The sequence below is a fragment of the Vipera berus genome (genome assembly GCF_964194415.1).
Source record: "Vipera berus genome assembly, chromosome: 4".
In the NCBI taxonomy this organism is placed as follows: Eukaryota; Metazoa; Chordata; class Lepidosauria; order Squamata; family Viperidae; genus Vipera; species Vipera berus.
Window position 1 is genome coordinate 26,512,295 of NC_138206.1, and position 23,546 is coordinate 26,535,840.

The following is a 23,546-nucleotide window of genomic DNA, read 5'->3' on the forward strand; positions in this document are numbered from 1 at the left end:
GTTTTGATAAAGTAGTTAGTTTAAACAAACATCCATAATTTTTATATTTTATCAGGACGTACTTATAATGATCTCAATCAGTATCCTGTGTTTCCATGGGTATTAACAAATTATGAATCAGAGGAGTTGGATCTAACCTTGCCAGGAAACTTCAGAGATCTTTCAAAGGTATGTTTCAGTTGTGTGTTTAGTGAAATGATGAAGCTTACTTCTATTCTCTGAAAGAAAACATGCATTCTAGCTCTTGGGAAAGCAATTTCAATTATCATTAGTTAACCTGTGATCCATTGAGTCATTGTTTCAGAGATATTTCCTAACCTACAAACAGAATGACAAAGGCAAAAAAAAGTGAGCCGAAGCAAATTCTGACTTCTTGCCATATTAACCAGCTAATGGTGGGACTGGACTATGCAGCTCCAGAGTACTAGGTGTGACTGGTCTACCTAATATCCAGCAACTGAAACCAAGGCCAGGAAATTTGCCAAATTTCACTCCCACAAAAGTCATGGGCTCTGGATTTGAGATTCATTGTATAAGTCAGCTGTCTCTAACCTTTTTAGCTTGGCAGCCCAGCAGGGGGGAGGGAAGGGGAACTTGGCTGTGTGAGTGGTGGGATGGCATGCATACATGTGCACAACTCAACTTACACAAATGGCAGCATGGCACATGCACATGGTGCGCCGCTTGACTTGCTCAAGTTGAGCTGCTCACACGTCTGCATGTGTGCCAACCCGTCACTCATGCAGGTTGAACGGATGTGTGTGCCAGTTGCGATTAAGCCAAGGCCCAGTAGTGGGTCGTGGCCTATGAGTTGGGAACCCCTGTTATACGTTATCCCATCTGAGGTACCTTGGTTTAAAATTGTTGCTATATGACACAGTGTTTTGCCTAGTTAAAGTTTACAGTACAATATAGTAGTATACAGATAGCATAAGGCGATGTATCGTGACTTTTTTGCCGGCAATACGGTGGGTGCGGTTTCGCTATGATCCAGCTGGCCCGTGAGCTGGCAGTTTGACACCCCTGTTGTAGAGGAAAAAGGAAATCAGATTTTATATTATTATTATTATTATTGTGTGCCACCAACTCTATTCTGGTTCAGTGAGGCTCATCAGACAACATTACAGTTTACAATATAAGAAATAATACTTCCATGGTACAAAATTCATAATATATCAAAATAGTAATGAATTATAATGAGCAATTATACATAATAATAATGTAATGGCACATTTAAAAGAGTATTCATATCTAATAATTACTTTAAACTTGAATCTCAAACAGGTTTTCTTGGACAGCAGTTTGTTATTGTTGTTCAGTCACTAAGTATTTTTGACTTTGCAACCAAATGAACAGTAGATATGTAGTTCAATAAAGCTTGCAATTAATATAATCTATTATACACACAGAATTCATGTTCCTATGTGATCAAAAATATTCCATTTATTTCTATGAAGAGAAATAATGCTTAGAGCCATATTGAGATAGACTGATATATTAGCATGAGATATGCTATATTGAGATTGAAAACTCATTGAATGGCACACAAAAATAAAACATTTTCTAATTACAGATTCCTCTCAAGAATTTAAAACTGATGTTCATGTCTTCAAATCATATGACTAAAAACTGTCATATGCCTAGAATATTTATTTAGTACACTTCCCAAATATGGGAAATCGACAAGAAAAATAAGAGAACTATAAAACAGAAAATTAACTTTTATTGCTGCATTGTTTTATTTTCTATTTTACATTTTTAAGAAAATATTTAAATTTGTCTTACATATAGTCCTGTTTATTCTGACTGGCAGTTGCTTAGCTAAACTAATGGGTTTTACTTTACTTTAGATCAGTAATCCCAACCTTTTCTATACCCTGCACCTTTAGAACACTTCTGATATATTCTCGCACCCCTTACAAAAGTTCAAAATAACGGCAACAAATTATGCATATACACTGTAATTTTGAAAACCCAAGTTTTTGCACCCCCTGGAATATCGTATCGCACCCCTGGTTGGGAACCCCTGCTTTAGATATATCTATATATAAAGCAACTACAAAATCCTTCATAAAATATACACTTGGCTTTTTTGGTATACAAAACCACAACGTCTCCTATCAAAACGGAGGGCCCAATACTTACTCCTAGCTACGTAGTTCCTTCAGTTAAAGTCATGATAATTGGATGGGTCTTTAACAATCTTCCTTTGCACTAATAGCACTATTTTCTGACCAGCAAGATTTCTGACTTCTTCATACTAAATATGACTTGAAGCATTAATCACTTTTATGTGATTAAAAAAGAAAAACTAGTGCCCACAGAGGAGTTACCAAATAACTATATGAATTGTATTTAATTTAAAAAGCTGCTGGGAAATACTTTTTTATTTATAGAAGGGAAGGGATTTTTGGATTAGATAATATTACTTTATATTAACAATTCAGCTAACGTTTATGTATATATAACTGAAATGTACTTCACTTCTCAGCCACCTGTTTGATCCATAAGTGAAATATAATTAAAAATTGAGAAGTAATAGTAATGTGCAGGGAACTGTTTATAGCAGAACTTTATGTTCCCCAAGGCAAGTTGTTATTATCTACATCTTTTTTGCTTCTATGAAAAGGGATGCATAATGTTTGACTGATCATTAATATTGTCAACCCATTTACCATTTTTCTAATATATTGAAGTAATTCTGTGGCCATATTGGAATGGTATAATATGCTTCACATTTGTGAAGCAAATATATGTGTCCCAGGATAATGTTGCAAGATCCAGTCTGGTCCCAGTGATTGAGCCAGATTGGGTCTTGCAATACACTCCAAATTTTTGCTATATAAAATAAATCAATTCAAAAAGTAAAACCCTAATTTCAGTTCAGTTTAGCAAATCTTGTTTGTTGTGTTATGTTTAGGGTAGATTTTGGAATATAAGTTAAACTTCTAAGAAATATCTACACTTTGTTATCATCAATTTACTTTTTCAAATTAGAAAAACCACTTTATTAAATAATATATTTTAAATGTATGATCTTTCCTACTTTCTATTCTATTGCAATGTTATCAACAAAAATCACAACACATTTAAATTAAGCAATTTAATGGATGCATTTACTGTATATATTTAGCACTAGTTTCATTGTTGTTATTGAATATTAAGCCTTAATGATTTCAATGGATATTTCCAGGAAAGTAGATACAATATTGTATTAGAAATAATATAGTGCAATATTTTTCATTAGAATTTCTTCAGAATGAGTTCATGGGTATATGGATGAAGGGAATAATAATAATAATAATAATAATAATAATTATTATTATTATTATTATTATTATTATTATTATTATTATTATTATTATTATTATTATTATTATTATTATTATTATTATTATTATTATTTTATTTGTATACCGCCCTTCTCCTGAAGGATTCAGGGCAGTGAACAGGGCAAACATATAAAAGTACAAGAATACAAATATTAAAAGAGATTAAACAGGGTGCCCAGAAACTAACAACAATAAGTTAAAATACATTAAAACAATATTAAAATCCAAACCCCTCACCCATCAGGCCAGGCCGGATTGTACATACCTATGTATACAAATATACAATAGTAGTATAATAGTAATAGAATGTCTAACAAAGGCTTTGTTTCTGTTAGCATCAGTACTAAAGTACTACATTGACTTAAGTGGTTCCTTTGCCTGTAGTGCTTACTTTACAGTATCTCAAGTCCAGAAAGCCCACTTTTCTACACAATTTTTTGAATCCTCTTATTTTCAAAATTAATTTCCAGTGTAGCAAAAGGTATAGTTATTCAAAATGCATGTGGAGTACAACATTTTACAGAATGTTTTAATTACATTTAAGTGTTTTAAAGATCTAGTTTCATGTAGTTGTTAAGGCATTAGCTAAAACCAGGATATTGTGAGTTCTAGCACCACCTTGGACACAAAGCCAGATGGGTGACTTTGGGCCAGTCACTTTTCTTACTCTCAGCCCTCTCAGAAGGAGGCAATGATATACCACTTCTGAAAAATCTTGCCAAGAAAACTACAAGGACTTGTCCAAACAGAATCTTGGAATTAGACGTGATTGATTGGAAGGGGGAAAAGTGTTTTAGGAGCTTACTTTAAATGAATTATTTATTGTTCAAAATCAATAAATAATTCTAAAAGCAACAAATATTTAATAATTACATTGTCAATTGAGATGTGGTCAGATTTAAAATATGGGCTGGTCTCTAATTCAAATAGGTTATACACATTCATCTTTGCCCATACATAAATATTCTATTTCTGCTCTTTTGCCCTTAAATAAGGCATTTCCTTTCTCTTTTTCTAGGAAGTGACCTACAAAGTTACTTTTAAAGTACATAATTAGTTCTATAATTATTCAAAATAGCCCCAGGAACAGTTCTTGGAAGTCTGGTTTTAGAAATCAGGATAATTTTGTGTGTCATTGTAAAGATACAGCTTTATGTTACCATGTTTAAAGATTGGTTTCTGCTTTTGTTAGTTGCTGAGTTGAACAGGAAATGTTACAAGTAAGCAACTCTTCCAATTTTTTTTAAATGCAGCATTTGTCTTCGTATTTCATTATATATATTTAATTGTAAGTTTGAAAAATAAGGCAAAGTATTTGTCAAGGTGTTTTATCAGTTAGACACTTGAGACTTCAAGTTATATTCAAGACATACAAAAGGTCAGAGGTTACATTTATTGTTTGACAAGTTGAAAAGCTAATGAAAGAGACTGTCATAGATCCATAGATTATCTCGGCATGAACAAGCCATTGGGAGATCTGCTTATTTTCATCTTGATTGGATCTTCCTGTAAGAATCCCACTAAGCTTTCAAATAAGAAATATTTTTGCAATTTTTATTTTATTTTAATTCTTTTAAGAAAAATAGTTTAACATGTTTTATATAAAATTGTATAGAGCATTATATGGTACTATTAGTATATGACTTTAGCATCCTGTATCATCTCTGCTCATTAAAATATAAATAGATCTTTCCCTCATTATTTCCAATCGTGCAAAATACTATAGATTGTAGCTCCATTACTAATGACAAATTCTTCTAGTATTAACCAATATGAAACACATCAAACATCTCAATCTGTGAAAAATATTCATTATTATTATTAATCACAAAATTCTTTACAGGCAGATAATAAGCATAATGAGTTACTTATGTTATGCTTTAGTTTACAGAAAAGGAAGTAATAATATATTGAGGTGTTTAAATTAATTAATGAATAAATGAAAGTGTGATTTTTTTTCAAGCAGGAAATTTTTCATACAACCAAAGTAACTGTCTGACTAAAGCAATGCTAAAGCTTTTCCATGTAGAACCTTTTGTTTAATTGGGAACTGAATAAAATTTTTTTCCCATACAAAATTCAATTTTTTACTTAATTCAGTTAATTATATTAACTTTCTAACTTTAAAGTTATTAGAATTGTCCTGCTACCATATCTGTTCTGAAAAAAGCAGTAATCAGTTTAGTCCTAGGAATATTTAAGTCATTAAATAAATATTTGACAAATCTAAATGAGAGAATTACATATTTATCAAAGAAAGTATATGACTATCATATTCTTGGATCAAATAATATATGATATATATGATATGAAATAATGTATCTGAAAAGAATTATTTATATACCTTGCTTGTAAACATATAGAACAATTATAGTACAATTTGAATTTGATTGATTATAGTTGGATTCTTCTATAAATCTGCAAATTTATATATATGTTAATAAAGCAAATCTCCAAGATAAGATTTATTTCAAGAGAATGTTAATAAGTGAAATGTCAAGTAATAAATAATATTTATTTGGGTTTTTTCCAGAAAAAAACAGTTAACCATCATTTCACAATAATATTTAACAATGAATGAATGAACCTTTATTGTCAAAGTACAACCATGTGCCCCCCCACAACTCACAGTGACAACAAACCCTCCATCTTATTACACCATGTGAGCTAACACCTTGCATTCGTGTAAATTGACACTATATTGCATAGAATCTCAAATTAAAACTTTTTCCAAAATTAAATAAATAGTTAACTACTCCATTTTGCATCTAAATTATCTAGCAATGGCACTCTTAGAGTTCTTCAAGACAATGCTATTTTGCAAAGAATTCAACAACACAACATGAGGGCAATAGCAGCCTTCCATGAATGTTCTTCAACAGCTAATATTAGAAGGCATACTGAATTTATGGAGCAGACTGCATATTACTATAGACAATCTCAAAGATGCCTTCAGATCAGAAAACAGAACAGAATAAGATCTACCAGAAGAACAGGCATAGACAAGAGAGACATGATGTACAAATACTAATCTTCATTTAAACGAAGCAGCTTACTTGCATCAAGTATTTTGGTGTTACCATTTGACATTATGAAATGTTCATATGCCACTAGTTCTCATAGATTTTAGCTAACATTTATGGATTTGATGAGCTTGATCAGTGATTCTAATCAAAATAAACATTATATTATGTCCCACTAGAGGTTAGTTCTAGAAATCCTGGGTCAGCAGGATTAACTTCTAATTTTTATATTGAATTGGAACTAGTATCAATTTCTGATATCGTAAACTGTAGCACATTATTGCTGAAATCAGAATTTCTTGGTCTTTTGGGTATAAAACGAAAGTAGGCTAACATGTAAAAAATATTAAAATCATATTAGAATCTATCCTGTTGGCATCTGATATAGTACAGAAATATTGAAATCACTGATTCATGCATCTACCTTTCACTGTATTTCTGCACATGCCTAAGGAGAAATAATTTCTATTAAATTCATTGAGATTTATTCCCATGTAATTTGGTGTACAGCTAAAGTCTCTATCTTTTTTATAAACCATAGTAATATACTGTAGTTGAACATACCATTTATTTGAATGTCTTTGTTTGTTTTGGAACAATTGTGTTGTGCTTTTCACCAAAACAATTCCCAGAACAGTTTTCAAATAATATATAAAAATAGTCATGCCAAGAAAATGCATCACAATAAAAGCAGCAATTAAAAACAGCAGGCAAAACCATCTCATAATAAGTACTTATTTCTATTTTAGCGGTCATGAAAGAGAAATGAAGGATTATGTGCCATTAACAACTGAAGTAAAACTCCCAATTCCAATCCCTGCTGTGATTACTATACAACAGTCCTTTTCTGTCAAGTCTGATCCCAAACATATTTCAAATAAAATGTTAGGTTTTTTTTCAGGTTCTATTATTGTAACCTCAACAGCTATTCTGGCAATTGTATGAAATGTTGCATCAACCTTTGCTGCTTGAAATTTACCAAATCCTATTACAAGGCTAGGCTGTATCTTGTTGAATAATCAAGAAGGCAAAGCAGTAAAGAAATGATTTAACTATTAATTAATATTAAAGGTATAATTTATATTCGAAGGACTACTTTTGTTGTGAACCAAAAAAAAAAAAATTAAAAAGGTTGGATAGCCTGTGAAACCTGAATAAAATAAAAAATATATAAACATTTATTTTATTGTTCTTCCAGTAGTTGCAAGATGCCTGGAACAGATTAAGAAATGGGTCAGGCTTTCCATTCTAGAATGTTTAGTGAGGTCTTACAGTGCAATCTGCATCAGATAAGCTTGATCCTAAGGGATTACTAAAATATTTTGCACACATGAGAAAGCTATTAGCATATCCTTGACACGGCAAAGTATTAAACAATCAGAATGTTTAGGGAAACCAAAATCCTGGTATATTAACGTAAAACTAAAATTAACTGCAAGATAGAACCTGTAAAATACATTTGGAGGGTTTTTTGTTTTGTTTTGTTTAAAAACCCTGAAACAAATATAGTTTGTTCATATTTACCAAGCATTTATTAGAAACCTAGAACTAATTCAATAAGTATCTGGAATGTATAATCAATACATTCCAAGTGTTATTTTGATTAGGTTTATAATAACTTAAGTTGTAGTATACTGTGTTTACTTCAAAGTTATAATAGATATGTTTATGAAGAGTCTTTCTAAATATACATTTAAAATAAACATAATGAATAATTTGCTAGGTTATGGAAGAAAACAAAGACTTTATGACCATAAGATTATTGTCATATTTGTTTTAACATTTAATTTTGGGTTAACAAATAAATATATACTTAACATTTTTTGTAGCTTAGATTCTTTAAAATGTTTTTTATTTTGAAGGTTTTTTATTAATATTAGTATAATTAGTCCATGCAAAGAAATGCACTGAACTTAGGTGAGCTTTCTGCTGTTTAGTATTAGCTAAAATTAGCTAAAATCTCAAATACTTGTGAGTAGAGACAAGAATAATCTCACTAATATTTCACTTAGAAGATAAATAGTGCAAGCTATGGGGTACTGCCAGTCATTTTTCCATGTGATGTCCCTTTACAGGAAATCGAAATGAAATTATTTTTGAAGTTAAAATTTGCACTATGGAGTAGATTGCTCAGTCATTTCTTTCAGTGAATTACTTTTGGCTGGCTTAATGATGTTTTAAGAAAAGGAAGAGAACATCAGGTCAGCCACTGATCTGCCCATCTGGTTTCCTTGTCTCATAATATGAAATCCACCATTCAGAAGGGAAAAGCACTGGAGACCCCATTGATTATGAATTTAATATGATTTAGGAGCAATAATGATGGGATGACCAGACTGAATGGTGTAAATTGATTTTGGAGCAGGTTCTATATTATCTAGGTTAAAGTAATAATGGAATAAAAGAAGTGGTCTGGGTGGGTTCAATGGGTGGAAATTAAAGAACAATGTTAAGTGATTTGGTTCAACAGTTATTTGATTTATTGTCTGGAAAATTTAAAGTCTTTTGAAATGTGCATATGTATGCATGAATTAATATATGGAAATTCCATCAAAATATGCATTCTCTATTTCCATGATATATGAGAAAAGTTGAGATTGTCATTCTATGATAGTTAAAATTAAATAAAATAAATACATTAAATAAATAAATAAGGTGTGGCAAATTGTCAATTTCCACAGGAAATCAGAAGTTTCTCTTCAGATAAAATTGTGGATAAACTATGAAAGCAGCAAAAGAGTTTGATAAGGTTATTAGAACTTCCTGGAATATGATAAGACAAAAGCACAGATTTGTCTGTGTTTTCTTTTGTGTGTTACTACAAGCTTTCATAGTAGGGACGCGGTGGCTCAGTGGGTTAGGATGCTGAGCTTGTCGATCAGAAGGTCGGCAGTTTGGCGGGTCGAATCCCGAGTGCCGCGTAACAGAGTGAGCGCCTGTTACTCGTCCCAGCTTCTGCCAACCTAGCAGTTCGAAAGCACATAAAAATGCAAGTAGAAAAATAGGGAACACTAAGGTGGGAAGGTAACAGCATTCCATGCGCCTTTGGCGTCTAGTCATGCCGGCCACATGACCACGGAGACGTCCTCGGACAATCGCTGGCTGTTCGGCTTTGAAACAGAGATGAGCACCGGCCCCTAGAGTTGGAAACGACTAGCACGCATGTGCGGGGAAACCTCTACCTTTACCTATACAAGCTTTCATAGTATATCAGTGTTCCCTATTCATAGCACATTAAGGGAACCAATTAGTGTAAGAAAACTTAAAAAAATCTTTTCAGTTTACTAAATAGGCCAAAAACAGGAGGAGAATCTGTTCAATTTTTTGCTTTCTAAAGAATGTTTGTTTGTTTATAGCCTGTCTTTACTCTTTTATAAACAGCTGAAGGTAAACTTATCTAATACTCCTTCGTCTGTCTATTTTCCTCACAACAACTGTGTATCTGGCTCAATAGTTGTAAATGTGAGAAGATCTAGGAGTCCTGGCTCATGTAGTGTTCTGCAGCTGCCAAAAAAGCCAATGCAGTCCTATGCATCATCAACAGAGGAATAGTATCAAAATCACATGAAGTATTAGTACTGCTATGTACTGCCTTGGAATATTGTGTCCAGTTCTGGTCATAATGATACAAAAAGTTGACACGCTGGAAAGAGTGCAGAGAAGAGCAACAAAGATAATTAGGGGTTTGGAGGCTGAAACATATGACACAGTTGCAGCAATTTGGTATGTCTAGTGACTAGTCTAACGAAGAGAAGGACTAGGGGTGACATAATAGTCTTCCAATATTTGAAAAGCTGTAACAAAGAAGAGGGGGACAACCTATTCTCCAAAGCACCTGAGGGCAAGACAAAAAGTAATGGATGGAAACTTATCAAAGAGAAATCCAACCTAGAATTAAGGAGAAATTTCATGACAGAACAATTAATCCATGAAATGGCTTACTTTCAGAAGTTGTGAGGTTTTTAAGAAGAAATTGGACAGCTATTTGTCTGGAATGATATAAAGTCTCTTGCTTGGCCAGGGGATAGAACTAGAAGACCTCCAACATAACAAAACAAGGACTAACAGAACAATTTAACTTCCAAGGATACTCTGTTATAGTTTTCAGATTAACTGTTTTCAAAAAAGGAAACTTTACCAGCACAATTGAACAAAGTCTCAGCAAACACAAGTATGAATTGAAAAGATACCTGTGTGTCTCACATGTAACTTGTATCTGCAAAATTACCATCTTTCTATTCTCTCTCTCTTTCTCTTTCTCTCTCTCTCCCCCCTTCTCCCTCCCTATCTCTATCTCTTATTCCAATTTAAATCCTTCATGAATTTAGCTACCTATGAAGTGAGCTATAAAACATGTTAGTTTGAAAAGAAGCTACCATATCTCTCCTGCTTTTTTTTTCCTTTGAGGTGATCATGACATTTGTAGATGTATCACACAGAAGAAATAGTGTGTTTAGTAATTCAAGCTTCTCACATGAAATTCCCATTCCATCTCAGGCAGTCCAATCATATTACAGTAAGACAGAATGAGTTATCAGTTTGGGGCTGTTGAATGTCATATATTGTGAATATTAAAGAATGTAGAAGAAAAATGGAATGCAGGTTTATAAAGCTTACTTATGTATTCTCTTTACAGCCCATTGGTGCTTTAAATCCAAAGAGAGCAGTCTTTTATGCAGAACGCTATGAGACATGGGAAAATGATCAAACTCCACCTTATCATTATAACACTCATTATTCTACATCTACCTGTACATTAGCCTGGCTTGTTCGCATTGTAAGTATTTTTGCCATTTTTATCTTTTGTATCTTTATAGATAAAGTTGTCTGCTGTCTTTTGTATTTTTTTAAAAAAATGTGGTTTAATTATAGAAATAAAATTATAGGGAAGCAAAGTCAATCTTAAGGAGAGAAGAATCCTAATATTCCAGTGCAACCATTATCTCATTACAATTGCCTACAGAAAGAGAAGGCTCACAATAGGACTTAATGTAATGAAACAGTGTGATTTCTGACATAACAAGGCCAACCCAAGGAATTTGGGGTAACACTGTCCTGATGCCGTTCACACATGTACATGTCGCAGGTAGGTTAAGGTTTTATTTGAGGCTTTCCAAAAGTCTTCTGACAACAGAAGAAGCTGACAACAAAGTAAAGTAGAGTAAAGCAATGTGGTTTTGAACAATTCTTCAATATGTTAACCTTGATAGTTGTCCTAAGATTTTTAGGGAGCGCTTTCTTTAGAATCAGGTTGATTCCTGAAAAGTGGGGGACCAAGGGACCTCCAAAATTTCTGCACAATAGCAAGAGTCACTGGAGCAGAATACAAGGAATAAGATAAAAAAGATAAAATGGAGCATAGTCCAATCTGAAGGCCCAAAGTCCAAAGCCAAAAACATATATTAGGTCATTTTTCTTAGAAAGAACATGAAGAGTATTGCAGTGCAAGGATTGGAGACACAGATTAAAGAGGAAAGACCTGCCAATAAACTCCTAAGTCTAGAATGAAATCATTTTATCCATTTTCAAGAAAAGGGGGACTAGGAAGTATTCATTCAAGAGGCATTACAGGCTTTAGCTATTCTACTGCAAAAACACCTTTTTTGTGCACCATTGTCACCAAAGCCAGAGATTTGGACCATTCAACAACTCTAGAACAGGGACTCAGAAAGAGGGGAGGGGACACACAGCTGAGCTTGTGACAGTGTGAATTATAACAATTTCCAAACTTATCATCGTGCTAACCTTAGGACTGATACAATTGAATATTATATCCATGAATATGATACTGAAAACTCAACTGACAGTATATGTGAGGGGTTTTTTGTCTGTACAACAATGCATACAAAAAGCAGAACAAAATAAAAATTTAGACTACGTGCTGGTTGAAAAACTAACATATGTATGTAAGGAAAAAATACTAATAAAATCTTTAAAAAAATGTAGACAGAAAAAAATTAGGATTATTGGGAAATTTGGTCCACCTTTGCTCACTTTGTAAATGAGCAAATCTAATTTCCACATCCTTAACCAAAACATGGATTGAAATACCATCATCATTTGAAGTGTACTATTCTTCAAATTTTATTACTTTAGCTTGGATTCTAATTTCCTTCTTGATAAAACAAATATATATTTCACATGAAGGGAAATGTAGATGTTTTTAGATCAAAATATTTTGGAATTTAATGCACAATTATTATGTATTTTATTAAATTCATTGTACATCAAATTCCAAAATATTTTAACTTAAAAATATGATACATTTCTTTTAAATAAGGAAGAATACTTTCTGAATATTGAAGTGATTATTATGTGATTATTAGTGGTTATTGTGATTATGATTTCATATTTATATTGGACACTTTTTAAAAATGTGTGAGCTATGTGATTATTGTACATGAGTCTGCACAGCATAGTTGTTAAGGATTACAAATCCAAAAGATAGACATATTGCTTTGGTATAATAGCCACCCTCCTATGGAGCTCAACTATGGGAGGTTTAATCCTTCACACTGAATCTTCTTACTTTCTGTGTTTGTCTCTGTCTCTTAAATAATTTTGTCATGGAAGTTGTAATTACATTTTAACATAATTCCTTGTAATTACCCTTACTACTTTTTAAATAATCTGCACTTCATATTTACAATCTCTGCTTCAACTCTGCTTCAAAACCATCTTATTTAAAACTCATAATAAAAATACACAGTGGTGTGCTATGCTTTTAAAATGCCAACTTTGGTTTTTAAAAAATATATATTTTATTCCTACGAATAGGAATTATATTTGATAGTGTCAAATGGTTTACTAAAAGCTTACCATTGATTTATACACAGAATTCTTTAATTAGAAGGTAGTTTTATAGAACTGTGCAAAATCATCAAAGATGCCTTGCTTTGGTGTCACTCTTGTGGAAATGTCAGCTGTGGACAGACATGCTCAGCAACTTGAAGAGGTGTTTTGAAATATATTTAGTGAGCCTTTGAGAGGTTCTTGCACAAAGCCTATTTCAGTGGAATGGAATATTCTGGAGAAGAATTGGCCTGAATAGGAATTTACCTGCTGAGCAATATCCCATTCCATTGTTCCAGCCACCCTCAACTCCCTAAGGCAGCCCAAAGGATACCATGGTCAATGGTATTGAAAGCCACAGAGAAGCCAAGGATAGCAAGGATAAATGCACCACCTCCACCCTCACTCCTGCATCTTCCATGCATGCAACCACTGCAGTTTCAGTCTTCTGTCGGGGCATGAAACCTGACTGAAAAGGGCCCAGATAATCCTTTTCTTCGAAAGTCCTATGGAATTGCAACACCACCATCTTCTCAGCCATCTTTTCTAGACAGGTGGGAGACTGGGAGAAAATTGTCCAGCATGGTAGGGTTCCCAGGTGGTTTTAACCAGTAAGGAGGAGCATGGATCTAATTTGCAGGTAGTGGCATTTGCATTCCACAGGACCCTGTCCTCATCCTCAGGTCCAACAGAATCAAATCATTCGCAGATAACTGAGTAGGTCCATTCCCTGGGCATCTCCATAGAACTTGCACCATACACAGTATCCAACTGTGAACAAATCCAAGCAATTTTATCCTTTAAATCAGTGGTTCTCAACCTTTTGTTCAATACGGATCTCTTTTAATACCTTTTGTGGCCATGGACCATGGCCACAGACCCCCAAGACTTAAATCTAGATTTAAATCATAAAATTTCTTCAAGCCTTCACGGATCCCCTGTAACAACATCACAGACCCCTAGGAGTCTGTGGACCACAGGTTGAGAACCCCTGCTCTGAATGCTTCAAAAATTCCTCCGTTTGGCCCTGGAGATGAATCTCTGGAGCATCCTTCTTATAAGGTATTATACTAAGGATATTGTTCTATAGTGTTTTAATTTTTATTTATGTATTTATATCCCTTACTGTTTTTATAAATAACTCAAGTCAGCAAGTATACCTAATACTCTGAACTATGGCACAAATTATGGAAACATTTTGTACTTAAATTTAAGTGTGAATTCCATTAAAGTCGCTTGGCTAGATGGATTTGCAAACAAATCCAGTATACTCCACTAGAGCATTGCTGCAATTCAGAATAGTATTGAGATATCTGCACCCTTTATAATAGTGGTGAACAATATTTTCATGCCTAGGGTCTGCACTCAGTAGATAAGAAAGATGAGGGATATGTCAAATGGGGGATCAATGATATTAAATGGGTGGGTTTATTTACAAATGGTATGCCAGGATTTTCTTTTAAATTGTAGGTTGAGGATTATATAGTAAACGTGATATTTTGTTTTCTTATTTCAATACTTTCAGCTTTTTAAAGCTCACACAACAGCTTCATTGTGCTTTTCACTGAAAAACTGAGAAATCACAGTAATAGTGGGTAACTGCATATTTCATTGCTGAAAGTGGGTAACAGGAGCCTGATATAAAAAATGAGATTCTTTTGTTTCACCAGAAGCATTCTGAAATAACTATTAAGATTTTTTCTTTCTTATTAAAAATCTGAAACCAAAGTACTGAACTTACATTTGAAACTGCATTTAATAACATATATAATTGTTGCAGAATTCTTCCCAATTAAGGACTTTCATATCTATTTCAGTGGGTGAAAAACTCATTTTAAATCGCTTTCACTGAAATCACTTTTTAGAAATTATTAATATTTGTTGCTTTATTTCATTGTTTAAAACTTGAAATATTCGAACATACTGTACATAATAGATAGAATAGACAACATCACCACCAGATGGATCTGTAACTGGCTGACAAACTGTACTCAACAAGTAATCCTCAATGGCACTACATCTACATGGAGAGAAAGCAGTAGGGTACTACAAGGTTCTTTCTTAGGCCCAGTACTCTTCAATATCTTCATAAATCACTTAGATGAGGGAAATGAAGGGGAACTCATCAAATTTGCAGATGATACCAAACTGACAGGAGTAGCCAACACCCCAGAAGACAAACTCAGGATCCAAAAAGATCTAGACAAACTTGAACAATGGGCCGTATCTAACAAAATGAGTTTCAGTATGGAGAAAAGCAAAGTTTTACATTTAGGCAGAAAAAATCAAAGGTACAAGTACAGATTGTGTGAGACCTGGCTTAAAAACAGTAACTGTGAGAGGGACCTTGGAGTCCTAGTGGACGATCACTTGACTATGAGCCCGCAATATGCAGCAGCAACCAAAAAAGCTAATACAATTCTGGCTTGTATAAACAGAGGCATAGAATCAAGATCATGCGAAATATTAGTACCGCTTTATAAAACCCTATTAAGACCACACCTGGAATACTTCAGCCAGTTTTGGTATCATATCACAAAAAAGTTGTTGAGAGTTTGGAAAAAATTCAGAGAAGAGCAACTAAGATGATCAAAGGCCTGGAGACTAAAACATATGAAGAATGGCTGCAGGACTTGGGTTTGGCTAGTCTAAAGAAAAGAAGAAATAGGGGAGACATGATAGCAGTGTTCCAGTATCTGAGGCGCTGCCACAAGGAGGAAGGGGTCACATTGTTCACCAGAGCATCCAAGAAACAATGGTTGGAAACTGATCAGAGTGAGAAGCAACCTGGAATTAAGGAGAAACTTCCCGTCAGTGAGGACAATCAACCAATTACCCAAAAATCATATAAAAATATAAAAAATATTCTTGGATTATTTAGAATACTTATGTCTGTGTAATGCACAAGACTTATAGGAATCTTTCCATTCTCTGATTCAGATATTGTTGTGCTTTATTAGTCACATTAAAAAAATGAAACATGCAATGATTTGATACTAAGTGCTTATTAATTGTTTCCTAATTAATTGTAAATTTTAATCCTATTGCTGCTTTCACCATTTGGCTTCTTACAGTACTTTCTCTGTCTCATTTTTTAATGGTAGGAGCCTTTTACAACGTTCTTCCTCAATGCAAATGATGGTAAATTTGATCATCCAGATCGAACTTTTTCTTCAGTGGCAAGATCATGGAGGAATAGCCAGCGAGACACTTCAGATGTCAAAGTAAGAAGTAATTGGATGGCTGTCAGCATGATTATATGCTACAATTGCAAAATGGAGGGGGGGGAGGGTTGTATTTCACATACACAGAAAAGAAAGTGCAATGATATCATTTTTAAATGCCTGTTTTACATACTATGATGAATACAAGCTTTCCCAATATCTGAGCCATTAAAAGATCTCTTGTTTCTGATCATATAAATAAATAATTCTATCCCAGTTTAAATAAAATAATCACAGACTGGAGAAAAACCCAATAAATTGTTCTTTCCTGCTGTTAATATTTGGCCCATTCCATAAATACAGCAAGATTGGATGTGACCTTAAAGTGTTATATCGTTATAGCTTTTCTAGCATGAATTTTCCATTGCCTGGGGCAATTAATAAAGCATTAATGACAAGATACATTAAAATGTATGCTTTGTGTAAGCCTTAGCTTTTACCTCATTGTGCCTCAGGATATTATGCAACAATACACATTAGAGTAAACTTATATCTACATAATACATGGTAACGACTAGAGAACAAGGATGCTTTTTGAAGTATTACCATGCACTCATTCTTGCATAAATGGATTTTATAAGTTTTTTATTGTACTATGAAACCCTTGCTTTATATTAAAAAATAAGGTCCTCTCCTGAGTTTCAATTAGTTGGCAGTCTAGAAATCCCATAAAAATATATACTTACATAAACAGCATTTTTAAAATGATAAATAAATATCTTTATTCATTCAATTGCTTGCTTGAAATCAGAAGATATATTGAAATTGTTTACATTTATTGTAAATCCCTTTTAGTCTTTTTTAAAATATAGATTGCTAGAATTGTTTCTAAAGGCTCCTATAAGTTAGAAGTCTATCCATACTAATGCAAGTAGGAATTACATTATTTATGTATTGAATTTCTGCTGTGACTTAGAAGGTAAGAATAATTGGTTGAACAAAAGGAAGGTAAACTCATACAACTGTTACTAGGTTCTTTTATTGTTTGGATTCCATTGGAAATCTATGTCCCCCAAAATATAATTAGCACAACATGGAAGATATGGTTTTTTGACCTGCAATCATCAATAGCAATATGTGCATTAATACACATTTTTTTCAAATGAAGAATAAACAATATATTTTAGTGTTATATTTTATCATTAAACTTTAAAATACAATAATATAATACCCCAGTTTGGTAGAAAGAACTATGCCTGTGGAGAGGAGAATCTATGCATATTTCTGGAGGCTCAAATCCTTTTGTGTTCACATCTTGTGAAAAGTGATGGTTGGCAAGAAACTTTGATTTAATGCTGCAGTCCTTTTAGAAAGACAAAATGCAAGATTTTCTTATCAGAAGTATCTGTTTTTGCCACTAAGATTCACTCTAAATATATAAAGTAAATACTAACATGAAGCATCCATCTAGTTTATGAAAGCTGTTTACCCAGGCAAAAGCAGCATGCAATAGATTATTTTGTAATGGTTTATTACAAATACTGTAAGCGTGCTTCTCTGATCTATGTATAAATCTTTAATACATTTTGCAAACATAAGTTCAGAATACATAAAGTCTTATTAAATTAATATTATTAGTTTTGCTCTCTCCCTTTCTCCATACACACACACACACACACACACACACACACATATATATACACACACACACATACATACACACACACATACTATTTACTGACTTCTGTTAACTGCCATAACCTTACAATTAACATCAAGTTAATTGTTGAACATATATGTTGAATATATAAAAGTATCATGAATGTTAATCCTAAGGTATGTCTGATTCCTCCCCCCCCCTCAGTATTGATCAGGTGCCTTCACGAAGTATTCACTCAATAAAACATAATTATAGACCTAATTGGGTAGTTTTATACTGGTTGGAGGTACAATCTTCCATTTGGGCAATACTCACAACCACTTTATTTAAATTATATGTTTCTGTATTTGAAAAGGAAATGACATATATATTATCCAATCCAACCTTGACTTGATATTTTAAGAACAAGCAGATGTGTACCTTAGTTTCATATATCCCATTCTCTCCTCTCATGCAATGAGAAAAGATAAGGATGTTTCCACTATTATTATTATTTTAATGGAGGTTTCCATTATTATAGATTTCCAGAAAGGCTATCATGTGTCTTATATAACATGCGACAATCCACTATTTAAATAGTTATCAAAGTTTATGTTGAAGGACAGTACTCTATTTGAATTCCAGATTTGGGAATCTTGTGATTGGTTTTCATCAATAAAAACCCAAGCAGTTGACTAAATAGATTCATCGGTCATCTGGTCAAGTATTTCACTATTATATTACGTGAAATGTTTTATAAATTTAAATTATGATTTTAAATTTGCATGTAGGCAGACAAACAATTCATAGGTAAATATGAATTTTCTTTTGGCTTATGTATTCCTTTGTTGTTGGCAGTTACAGCAATGCCTTAAACAGTTTTGAATATTGTGTATGAAATCATGTTTTTCCTTAAATCAGGATAGGTTAATATCCTGATGTAAACTGAATTACTTATTTTTCCTTTTGCAAAACAGCATATTAACATTTGTTGCAGACTTCAGTTGTAGTGTACTGACTTGATTCCCTTAAATTTCAAGACTAAGGTTTACACCTACCATTTTCATAAGAAAACATTACATATGAATTTGGGTATTTTCATTTTCAAAAGCAGAAAATTACTTAGGAACAAAAGACACATACTGCCCTAGTTGATAAATTAGTATGTTAGACTACCCTGCATCAAGAAGTATAGTTAAAAAATACTTATAAAGATGCTTTATAGAGTAATAAAGAAGCTAGCATAATGTTACTTTGGAAAGACGCCACTCTAAAGTGCAAAAATAGAATGTTCAAAAACTAATTTTTGAATGCCTCTCAAACATATTATATTGCTCTTGGATAAGGCTACAAATCAGAAAAGGTTGCTAGAACAAGATGTAGCTAAGATGACATATTGTAAATTAATAAGGGTAATGGACATTCTTATAACTGAATGATACCCCCCTCCCATCAGCCAAGATGATTATTAAAATAATGGTTACCAGGGGATCACCTTGAGTATGGCAGAGAAAAGATTACCGATAATAGAGGCCTGAAAATTTAATGGAAATATATTAAGTGAAAATATCTGCATTGGGTTTAATTTCTGGACATAAAATAGCATGTTTTAGACATATTAAATTAAACAAACTAGAGAACACATTTAAAATTGATCATATAAAGTTGGCCATATACATTCGATGAATAAAATGTGAATAAATGAATAAAATAAAATAAAATGAATATTATAATATTTTTAACCTTTTAAGACTTGTATCTTTGTTATTTTTTAACAAAAAAGTCACATGAAAAGTAGCTATTAAATATTATAAATTTGCATTTTTTACTATATAGTAGAAGAAAGGTGACAACTTAAAAAATCAGATAGAATTATTGGGTTTATTTTAGAAGCTTCTATAATTTTCCAAATGAAATTCAAAATGGTAGCAAAGCAAAACATCATATTATATATAAAAGATATATACTACAGAACAGAATGGCAACAAAAAAGCCATATTTGTTCTGTACCAGCCTGTTACCGCCCCTGCAGAAAAGGCAGGGACAACCCCTTTTACAAGAAGGCAAGAGGCTGGAACTAAGCCTGCCAAGTTTATGGATACAAAAGCAAACAGAACAAGACACGAACTATGAAACAGGAGCTATTCAAGCAGTTGCCTTCAGCAAACCAGCCCTCCCACGCATTCCCCTTTTATACAGTTCAGGGCGTGGCTTCTCTCTGCCTCCTTCCGAGGTGCCCCATTGCCTTCCTCTGTTTACTCCTGATTGACTGCCTCCTGCGTCGGGCGTCCTTTAACAGGGCCAGCTGTGGGTCATCTTCATCCACGCTGTCAGGCTCACACAGCTGGGTCTGCGTCGTGACCAGGTGGGAGGGGCCTGGCTGAGGACTCTGTGGAGCCTCAATATTATTCTCAGCAAGCTCTTCAACACCCCTCTCCTCCTCCTCTGATTCGTCCGACCCAACTTCCGAACCCACAGGCTGACCCTGAATCACAACAATATTAATGCTATGTAAGCAGCCAAGAAATAGCAATAGCACTTAGACTTATATACCACTTCACAGTGCTTTACAGCCTTCTCTAAGTGGTTTACAGAGTCAGCATTTTGCCGCCAACAATCTGGGTCATCATTTTACCGACCTCAGAAGGATGGAAGGCTGAGTCAACCTTGAGCTGGTGAGAATTGAACTGCTGAACTGCTGCCAGCCGGCAGTCAGCAGAAGTAGCCTGCAGTACTGCATTTTAATAATAATAATAATAATAATAATAATAATAATAATAATAATAATAATAATAATAATAATAATAATAATAATTTTATTTATATACCGCCCTTCTCCCAAAGGACTCAGGGCGGTGAACAGGGCAAGCATAAAAAAATACAATACAAAAGTTAAAAAGGATTAAATATATGCCCAACTAAAAACAGTAATTACAAATATTAAAATAGCAAGTAAAAACCCCACCCATTCCCCATCAGGCCAGGCCAGCTTGTTTGAATAGGAATGTCTTTAGATCGCGACGGAAGGAGCGAAGGTCGGGCGCCATCCGGAGCTCAACCGGTAACCGATTCCATAGCTCCGGGGCGCCCACAGAGAAGGACCTCCCCCTGTGCCACCACAGGACAGTTCCTTAGAACCTGATGTTCTAGATCTACACATAAAGGTTTATTGTCAGGAATGAATACTGTTCTATTAACCATGCAAAATATAAAAGGCTATTGTTAAGGAATTGTTCGATCCAATTTTGAATCCACAAGTACTCTGTTTATGTGTGCCACATTTTAAGAAAGATTCAGTAAAAGTGGAACGTGTGCAAGAGAAGAAAACCAAGTCCTCTGAAGAGAGGGCTGAGGGAATTCACATGTTTAGCCTGGAAAGTGGGGCAATCTACATTTTTTAAATATCAAATATTGTATAGAAAAATATCTGAAATATAGGACATGGAATAATGTTGCTGGAATGCAAATTCTACTTGAATGTTAGAATTAGCTTCCAATAGTCAAAATAACCTGATAGTTATAGATAATTTCCAAGTGAAAGCTGGACAACCATATATTGTGAAAGGTAAAAGATGCAATGGAATGGAATGGAATGGAATGGAATGGAATGGAATGGAATGGAATGGAATGGAATGTGTTTTAGATTCCAGACTCTGATAGGGAAGACTAAAAAATATAATTGACTGAAATGTCTGTTCTGACATGTTAGGAGATGCTGATGTTCAAGTTTCCTGGATTCATCAATTTCATATACAATATCCAGTGGTCAAAGATCTCCCAAATACCAGTAGTGTCTATAAACTTGTCAGCTTTCGAAGGGGAAGGGGATAAATTAAAACCCAGAGCAAGGGAAGAAGGCTTGTCTGTTCTTGAATTTCCTCTTTCATCTCAGTCTGGATCTTGGGAATTGAATGCATGCCTCAGCCTTTAATATTTATGCTTATCCTTTATCCATCTTGGAGGTACTGGCAGGGTCTTTTCTATCCTCCCCTGACATTGGATTTCAAGAATGGGGTTGTGATTTAAATGAATTACCTAGCCCTCTTCATAGGATGGGTTGTTGTTGTTTTTACTAAATAGGATGGGTTTGGTTAAAGAAAAGAGGGTTGAGTACTTTGCTGAAGCCATTATGTGAACCTTATCTCCTGGTCTACCAAAAAAAAAATGAGAATGGGTTTGTTATGCATGATTAGTTATTGATAACCTCATGATGTGTACTACTAAGCAACACTTTTTTTTTAAATCTCACAATCTGGTTGCATAGTAAACTTTTTTGTTTTGTCTGGTAATAAGGAGAAATTGGATGGTATATAGCAGGGGTAGGCAACCTCGGCTCTTTTATGACTCATGGACTTCAACTCCCAGAATTCCTGAGTCAGCTATGCTATGCTATGCTGACTCAGGAATTCTGGGAATTGAAGTCCATGAGTCATAAAAGAGCCGAGGTTGCCTACCCCTGCTATATAGTTATAGAAGTCCTCTTTTTTTTTCTCCTTTTGAAAGAAAAAGATTTGCCAATTCCCTAGAAATATGTCCACCATTCAAGACTCTGGTAGACTGGAACATAGTATTTTAATCTAATAATAGAGAATTTGCTTAAGATATTTTAAACATACAAATGTAATGTAGTAAGCAATGAAAGAAAGTCGAACTTCCAAATTAAATGCAACAAAATAAGATTTCTTGAATAATTTGGTCGGTGCAAAAACCTGCAGATTTTGCATGATGAATAACAAAGCTTGTTTCTTTTGTAAACAGGAACTAATTCCAGAGTTTTATTACCTGCCAGAAATGTTTGTCAACAGTAATGGATATAATTTTGGAGCCAGAGAAGATGAAACTATTGTGAATGATGTTGAGCTTCCCCCTTGGGCTAAGAAGCCTGAAGATTTTGTTCGCATCAATAGAATGGTAAGGGGTTTTTTTTTTTAAAATCAAGCTTGCTAACAACTCCACAGAATGTATAAGCTAATATAGCCTTGTTTTTATTCACTGTAAAGCAACAACTGAAAATATAAAAGCAAAAACACACAAAGGAGTTATTTGATTGCAGCTATCCTGTATTAACAGTACTGGGCTTTAATGCAATGATTTTCATTGGAATTTCCTTAGTAGAGGCTTATGATAAAACCATAATTCCTGTGATAAATTTTATTATTTTGTTCAACCTGATAAAGGTTCTTACAGTTCTTTTGTTGTTGTTGTTAGTTGCGAAGTCGTGTCCGACCCATCGCGACCCTATGGACAATGTTCCTCCAGGCCTTCCTGTCCTCTACCATCTTCTGGAGTCCATCTAAGCTCACGCCTACTGCTTCAGTGACTCCATCCAGCCACCTCGTTCTCTGTCGTCCCCTTCTTCTGTTGCCCTCAATCTTTCCCAGCATTAGGCTCTTCTCCAGTGAGTCCTTCCTTCTCATTAGGTGGCCAAAGTATTTGAGTTTTAGCTTCAGGATCTGGCCTTCTAAAGAGCAGTCAGGGTTGATCTCCTCTAGGACTGACCGGTTTGATCGCCTTGCAGTCCAAGGAACTCGCAGGAGTCTTCTCCAGCACCATAGTTCAAAGGCTTCAATTCTTTGGCGCTCAGCCTTTCTTATGG

General features: G+C 34.0%; 1 protein-coding gene across 3 annotated transcripts in view; it reads left to right on the forward strand.

The window, feature by feature from the left end:
• The window catches only part of NBEA (neurobeachin), a 397,191-nt gene that overhangs the window by 323,129 nt on the left and 50,516 nt on the right, over positions 1–23,546 (forward strand). For all 3 annotated transcript variants that reach the window (XM_081327264.1, XM_081327262.1, XM_081327263.1), the window contains 4 exons: positions 56–168; positions 10,992–11,132; positions 16,252–16,371; positions 22,709–22,861. In XM_081327264.1, the coding sequence (XP_081183390.1) occupies positions 56–168; positions 10,992–11,132; positions 16,252–16,371; positions 22,709–22,861 (527 nt within the window). The remainder of the gene's footprint in view (positions 1–55; positions 169–10,991; positions 11,133–16,251; positions 16,372–22,708; positions 22,862–23,546) is intronic.